Source organism: Ahaetulla prasina, chromosome 2 (assembly GCF_028640845.1).
Source record: "Ahaetulla prasina isolate Xishuangbanna chromosome 2, ASM2864084v1, whole genome shotgun sequence".
Classification (NCBI taxonomy): Eukaryota; Metazoa; Chordata; class Lepidosauria; order Squamata; family Colubridae; genus Ahaetulla; species Ahaetulla prasina.
In genome coordinates, this window is record NC_080540.1 from 6,299,979 (window position 1) to 6,308,081 (window position 8,103).

Below are 8,103 nucleotides of genomic sequence, written 5' to 3' on the forward strand. Positions count from 1 at the left end.
AAGTTTGTAGACCCCTGCACTGAGTGAACACTTGTAAGTAAGTTGAGGACTGCCTGTATCTTCTAGCAGTCTCTTTTGTCGTCAGCCATTCAGTCGTGGTCCAGTCTCTGGCCACTCTAGGATGAACCATAGAGTGGCTGAGGGTCGGACATGACCGAACGGCTGACTATGATGAAAGGCACTGTTAGAAGATATTAACTAACATGGTGTTGGAAGTATCCCCACACATCGTAGGCCACTGCGAGAGACCAGCAACTCAGCCCACGTGGCTGGTAATTTGGGAAAAAGTGCTTCGAATCACTTGAAACTCCACTTTTAACAAACTCTAGCCAAAAATGCAATCCTAGGTTTCATTAACCAAGGGATGGCATCGAGATACTGGGTATGTCTAGTTTAACAAAAAGAAGGACTAGGGGAGACATGATAGCTGTGTTCCAATATCTCAGGGGTTGCTACAAAGAAGAGGGAGTCGGGCTGTTCTCCAAAGCACCTGAGGGTAGAACAAGAAGCAGTGGGTGGAAACTGATCAAAGAAAGAAGCAACTTAGAACTAAGAAGAAATTTCCTGACAGTTAGAACAATTAATAAGTGGAACGACTTGCCTGCAGAAGTTGTGAATGCTCCAACACTGGAAATTTTTAAGAAACTGTTGGATAACCATCTGACTGAGATGGTGTAGGGTTTCCTGCCTGGGCAGGGGGTTGGACTAGAAGGCCTCCAAGGTCCCTTCCAACTCTGATGTTATGTTATGTTATGAGATCACGTGAAGTACTAGTACCGCTTGTGTATGGAGATTCTCCGTCATCCAGGTCATGGTTGTCCCAAAGGTGCTTTTTTTCAAGAGGCAACTGGACTTTCTGGTTTTTTTTGTTTTTGTTTTTCTTTGAACATGTTTCGCTTCTTATCCAGTCAGAACTGAAGAAGCTTCTTGGATGAGAAGCGAAATGTCTTAAAAGAAAAAAAAAACCCCAGAAAATCCAGTTGGCTCTTGAAAAAGCACCTTTGGGATTACTAGTACCGTTTTATAAAGCCTGAGTAAGGCCACACTTGGAATACTGCATCCAGTTTTGGTCACCATATTATAAAAAAGATGTTGAGACTCTGGAAAGCATGATGAAAGGGGCAACAGAAATGATTAGGGGCTGGAGGCTAAAATATAATAAAGAACGGTTGCAGGAACTGGGTATGTCTAGTTTAACGAAAAGAAGGACTAGGGGAGACATGATAGCAGTGTTCCAATATCTCAGGGGCTGCCACAAAGAAGAGGGAGTCAAACTATTCCCCAAACCACCTGAGTGCAGGACAAGAAGCAATGGATGGAAACTAATCAAGGAGAGAAGTAACCTGGAATTAAGGAGAGACGTTCCATCTGAGAACAATTCACCAGTGGAACAACTTGCCTCAAAAACTTGTGAATGCTCCATCACTGGACGTTTCTAAGAAGAGATTGGCCAGCCACTGGTCTGGAATAGTATAGGGTCTCCTGCTTGATCAGGGGTTGGATTAGAAGACCTCGATGGTCCTTTCCAACTCTGTCGTTCTGTTATTTTCTAAGGTTCTGTATTGACTCTGAATTAGCATTAAAGAGATCGTATTGAAATCTGTGTATGCCTTACTTTCTTGACCTTGCTCAGCGGAGCTGAATTTGCTATAAAAAAAGATAAAGACAATTACATTTGCGCTAATAGATCATCCTTGGTCTTCAGTTACGTTCTGAATTTTAATTTTGAACTTGTCCTGCTCTTGTTACGAAGTGTATTCGGTGTCTTCAACCTTAGAGCACGGGGGCCGCTTGCCCCCAATGAGAAAGGTTAAAATAGACAAAACGAGGCAGCATAAAAATAAAAGTACGTTGCAAATTTTTTATTGTTGCAAAGCTGTACACATTGGTTATACGTGGGTTGCAGTTGTTTGTTCTTCTCTTGAGGAAATTTACCTACAGATTTTGCTAAAAAATCGGCACTGTATTGAAAGTACAGGTAGTCCTCGACTTACGACAGTTCATTTAGTGACCATTCAAAGGTACAACGGTTCTGAAAAAAAGTAGCTTACCACCGTTTTTCACACTTATGACCGTGACAGCATGGCCGCCATAACAAAATTCAGACGCTTGGCAATCGACTGACTGATAGCTATGGTGTCCCCTTTTGTGACCTTCTGACAAGCAAAATCCGTGGGTGGGTGGCTCAGGCTGTAAGATAGCCTGTTATTAAACACAGCTGCTTGCAATTACTGCAGGCTCGAGTCCCACCAGGCCCAAGGTTGACTCAGCCTTCCATCCTTTATAAGGTAGGTAAAATGAGGACCCAGATTGTTGGGGGGGGCAATAAGTTGACTTTGTATATAAATATACAAATAGAATGAAGACTATTGCCTTACACAAGTAAGCCGCCCTGAGTCTTCGGAGAAGGGCGGGATATAAATGTAAATTTAAAAAAAAAATCAACGGGGGAAGCCGGATTCAACTTAACAACTGTTTTACTAATTTTAACAACTGCAGTGATTCACTGAACAACTGTGGCTAGAAAGCTCGTAAAATGGGGCAAAATGTCTCCCTTGCCAACAGAAACGTTGAACTCGATTGTGGTCGTAAGTCAAGGACTACCTGTAATCTTTATGTTCAAAGGGAGCCCGTGACTTGGTTGTACAGGTAGTCCTCGATTTAACAAAACGTTTCATTTAGCAACGGAAATTTTGGGTTCAACTTTGATCGTAGGGGGAGGACTACCTGCGTTCTGTAAATGTTGTGCTATAGACTACTGCAATGCACTCTACCTGGGGCTGCCCTTGAAGAGTGTATGGAAACTTCAACTGGTACGGGCCTCTGTGGCTCAGACTGGTAAGACAGTCTGTTATTAACAGCAGCTGCCTGCAATTACTGCAGGTTCAAGCCCCACTAGGCCCAAGGTTGACTCAGCCTTCCATCCTTTATAAGGTAGGTAAAATGAGGACCCAGATTGTTGGGGGCAATAAGTTGACTTTGTATATAATATACAAATGGATGAAGACTATTGCTAACATAGTGTAAGCCGCCCTGAGTCTTCGGAGAAGGGCGGGATATAAATGCAAATTAAAAAAAAACAAAACACGGCAGTGCAGGCTGTTAGGTGTGTCTCTAGAAGGGCACATTTTGCACCGTGGTGGTGCAGTGGTTAGAATGCAGTATTGCAGGCTACTTCTGCTGACTGCCAGAGGTTCGATTCTCACCGGCTCAAGATTGACTCTACCTTCTATTCTTCCGAGGTCAATAAAATGAGGACACAGATTGTTAGGGGGCAATATGCGGACTCTTAAACCACTCAGTGCTGTAACGCATGATTTGAGCGGTATATAATTCTAACTGCTATCGTTAGAATGCTGCAACCAGCGATAAAAGTTGAGTCAGTTGCCAAGCACCTGAAATGCAATCGCAACTGTGAGGATATCTGCAGCTGTCAGAAGGAACCAGGTCTTAAGTAAATTTGGGGGAGGCAGTGGGGGTATCCATCGTAACTTTGAACGGTTAGAATAGAATAGAATTTTTTATTGGCCAAGTGTGATTGGACACACAAGGAATTTGTCTTGGTGCATATGCTCTCAGTGTACATAAAAGAAAAGATACCTTCATCAAGGTACAACATTTACAACACAATTGATGATCAATATATCAATATAAATCATAAGGATTGCCAGCAACAAGTTATAGTCATACAGTCATAAGTGGAAAGAGATTGGTGATGGGAACTATGAAACGATTAATAGTAGTGCAGATTCAGTAAATAGTCTGACAGTGTTGAGGGAATTATTTGTTTAGCAGAGTGATGGCCTTCGGGAAAAAACTGTTCTTGTGTCTAGTTGTTCTGGTGTGCAGTGCTCTATAGCGTCGTTTTGAGGGTAGGAGTTGAAACAGTTTATGTCCAGGATGCGAGGGATCTGCAAATATTTTCACGGCCCTCTTGATTCGTGCAGTATACAGGTCCTCAATGGAAGGCAGGTTGGTAGCAATTATTTTTTCTGCAGTTCTAATTATCCTCTGAAGTCTGTGTTTTTCTTGTTGGGTTGCAGAACCGAACCAGACGGTTATAGAGGTGCAAATGACAGACTCAATAAGCAATAGCAATACAGGGAGTCCTCAACTTAACCTCAATTGAGCCTTTGCTAAGTGAGAAATTGGTAAGAAATAAAATTGGTGATTGAGTTTTGCCCGATTTTATGACTTGGCGTGCCACATTTAAGGACCCAGATTGTTGGGGGCAATATGCTGACTCTGTAAACTGCTTAGAGAGGGTTGTAAAAGCACTGTGAAGCGGCATATAAGTCTATTGCTATTTCTTAAGTGAATCTCTACAGTTTTTGAGCTGGTAACACAGTTGTTAAGTGAATCTTAACAACTGAGTGCTTCGGGAGAAGGGCGGTATAAAAATTTAATTAATAAATAAATAAAATAAATCTGGTTTCCCCATTGAGTTTGACAGAAAGTCACAAAGGGGAATCCCATGACTTCCCACAGGTCACTGCACCCGTCATAAATACGAGCCAGTGTCAAGAATCTGAATGTAAACCACGGTGCTGCAATGGTCGTAAGTGTGAAAAATGGTTGTAAGTCACTATTTTCAGTGCTGTTATAACGTTGGTCACAAAACGGATTGTTGTTGTAAGTCGAGGACTATCTGTAGCGTTGAGATTTATATACCACTCCATCGTGCTTTATAGCATTCTGAGTAGTTTACAATGTCAGCATATTGCTCCCTACAATCTGGGTCTTCATTTTATAGACCTCAGAAAGACAGAAGGCTGAGTCAACCTTGAGCTGGTCAGGATCGAACTCCTGGCAGCGAGCTGAATTAGCCCTGCAAGACTGCATTCTAACAACTGCACCACCGGGGTTTCTTATCAACGGTTGCTAAGTGGCTGGTCATTAAGAGACCACAATGTGGAGATGTAACCAAACATTTCCTTGGCTCTTGTCCTATGTACCTCCAGCACCACTGAGGAGAACCGATTCCCTCATTATAAATTGAATAACTTTAATTACCGCGTTCTGAACATGGGTGCTATTCAGCAGGATCTGACAGGTTCTGGAGAACCGGCAGTGGAAATTTTGAGTAGTTTGGCAAATACCACCTCTGGCTGACCCCAGAGTGGGGTGGGAATGGAGATTTTGCAATATCCTTCCCCTCAGTGGTGAAATCTGAACCGGTTTAGTACCAGTTTGGTGGCTGTGTGCTTGCGCACTGCACACCAAAAGGAAGGTAAGAATAGTGCGCGCGGGAGGGGAGGGTGATCAGCTGTGGCGTGCAATCATCGGAGCCTTTTTTTAATTTTTTTTTTAAGCATTTTTTTACTACCTGTTTGGGCAAATAGGCTGTAAGAAAATGCTTTTAAAAGTAAAAAAAAAAGGTTTGGACGATTCCTTGCCACAACTGTGATTGTCAGAGCCTTTTTTTTTTTACTTTTATAAATGCATTTTTTTACTACCTATTCCTATCATTCGGGCGGGAAAAGCGAGTGAGCCGGAAAGAAGCGGCAAGCGGGCGACAGGGTGGGCATGGGTGGGGGGGGGGAGGAGGGATTTTTGCTACCAGTTCTCCGAACCACCCGCCGCCATCGCTACCAGATCGGCCGATCTAGTCCGAACCGGGAGCATTTCGCCCCTGCTTCTGCCACAGCCACCAAGCCACGCTCACAGAACTAGTAGTAAAAAAATTTGAATTCCACCACTGGTTCTGAATCCCTGAATGTAAACGCGTGTCACATTAACCTAATGGCAGGGCAGGAAGACGGGATGTTTAGTAACCACGTTCTAACTCAGTTGGAAGAAAGAAGCGGGAAGTTAGGACAGCCATTTAAAAAAAAAAAAGATTGTAGGAAAGAAACGAGCCGATTCAGAGCAAAGTTCCTTTCTTGTTTCCCTTTAGGTGACGAAAAGAGGTCTTGGATGCAAGTGAAGAGCTCCCAAATGGAAGGCGAGACGGAGACGCTGACCGAATTCTCACAGTGGAACATGCCTGCAACGACAACCATTCACGAACAAAATTGCGAGCCCAACGTGGGGCAGGGGAAGGTGCCGTTAGACGCAGAGCCCCGAGAGGCTTTAGAAAACTTTATTGCCCTCTGTGGTGAAACCTCTGAACTGCAGTCTATGGCGGACGAACCTTTGGTTTCAGACTATTGTAGGAAATACCACTACAAACCAGGGTTTGCAATGACCTACCCTGGTGAGGAGGACGCCACCGAATGTCCAACCTGGGTGGAAAACGGCCAACAAAAACCGTGTCCGAGAATTCAACCGGGGGAAAAGCCTTTTGGATGTCCCGAATGTGGGAAATGCTTCCGGCAGAAAGAACATTTAATGCACCATCAGCAACTGCATGGGGTTGAGATCCCTCACGGGTACCCCGATATTGGGAAAATATTCCAACAAAGAGAACATTTGTTGAGAGGTCTCCGGGCAGGGAAACGGCTGTATGAATGTCCCGAGTGCGGGAAAAATTTTCCTACCCGGGAAACTTTGATAAGACATGTGCGAATCCACACGGGAGAGAGACCCTTCGAATGCCCTCAGTGTGGCCAGTTCTTCAGACAACGGGCTCATTTGATACGCCATCAGCGGATCCACACAGGAGAAAGGCCCTACGCATGTCCCGAGTGCGGGAGGAGCTTCTCTCGGCGCGACAGCTTGATCGACCATCAAAGGAAGCATGTCCACGAGAAACCTTACCAGTGTCCGGAGTGCGGGAAAAGTTTTTGCCACAAAGGGGCTCTGCTGAAGCACCAGCGCATCCACGTGACAACAATTGTCATCTGAAAGCCTCCGCACCCTGTAAACAAAAACTCAATTGCAACGTGTTTGTGCTTTGTTCTGATTAAACAAATGTTACCTAGACAATGTGAGTCTCTGAGCCATTGTTTTAAGAAAATGGAAGCACTTTTTTTTTTTTAGCATTGTAATTTAAGTTTCGATTGCTTAGGGAAGTTGGGCAGTGTGTAACTAAAGCAGGCTAGAAGATTTTTTCCTTTGAATTTGATGGTGATCCAGCAAACGCGGTACCCAAAGGTGCTTTTTTACAAGAGGGAACTGCACTTTCTGGTTTTTCCTTGAAGATGTTTTACTTCTCATTCAAGAATATGGGCCTCTGTGGCTCAGACTGCTAATGCAGTCTGTTATTAACAGCAGCTGCCTGCAATTACTGCAGGTTCTAGTCCCACCAGGCCCAAGGTTGACTCAGCCTTCCATCCTTTATAAGGTAGGTAAAATGAGGACCCAGATTGTTGGGGGCAATAAGTTGACTTTATATATAAATTTACAAATAGGATGAAGACTATTGCTAACATAGTGTAAGCTGCCCTGAGTCTTCAGAGAAGGGCGGGATATAAATGCAAAAAAAAAAAAAGAAGAAGCAGCTTCTTCAGCTATTCAGCTGCACCATCCAGTCAGAGCTGAGGAAGCTTCTTGGATGAGAAGCGAAATGTCTTCAAGGAAAAACAAAGACGGTCCTGTTGCCTCTTGAAAATAGCACCTTTGGGACAACCATGACCTGGATGACTGAGAATGTCCATAGACCAGGGGTGTGAAATTCAAGGCCAACGGGCAGTAGTGGGTTGCCCCCGGTTTGGACCGGTTCTCAAGAACCGGTAGTAAAGCCGGCGGGAGGCTCCGTCCACTGACCCAGACATCATCAGGAACAGCACACAGGCCCGTTGCAAACCAGTAGTAAAGGTAAGTAGAACCCACCCCTGCAAACGGGCCACTTCTCGCCTGTGTGGCTGCCCTGGAAACAGTGAAGGACTGGCTTGAGTGCTCTGCCAGCAAAAATGGAGGTTCGGAAGGCCACACACGGCCCTCCAGAGCTCCGTTTTCGCTGGCAGAGGGTTGCAGGAGGCCATTGCAGCCAAAAACTGAGCTTGGGAGCCCGTTTTCTCCGGCAGAGCACTTGGGCCACCACAGGCACGTTGCGTGACGTTGAGCTGGCCACGGCCACCCCAGCCCCCCAAAGGTGAAACACAACTCTTGATGCAGCCCTCAATGAAATCAAGTTCCATCATCCCTCCCATAGACATTCAGCAAGGATTATCATCTCTCAGCGGACTTAAGTAGGAGCTAAGCAGCCATCTGCTGCGGAGG

At 44.8% G+C, this 8,103-nt stretch overlaps 1 protein-coding gene across 3 annotated transcripts in view; it reads left to right on the forward strand.

Moving 5' to 3' along the window:
* LOC131192690 (zinc finger and SCAN domain-containing protein 12-like) overlaps positions 1–6,931 on the forward strand; it is a 36,404-nt gene extending 29,473 nt beyond the window's left edge. The window contains exon 9 of one of the 3 annotated variants that reach the window (XR_009153777.1): positions 4–6,039. Coding sequence is in view for 1 of the 3 variants with exons in the window: in XM_058172091.1 (XP_058028074.1) it covers positions 5,897–6,786 (890 nt within the window). In the remaining 2 variants the exon portion in view is untranslated. Of the gene's footprint in view, positions 1–3 lie in introns of all 3 variants that reach the window. The other 2 variants (XM_058172091.1, XM_058172090.1) reach the window with 2 other exon arrangements.
* Positions 6,932–8,103: the final 1,172 nt, after the last annotated feature.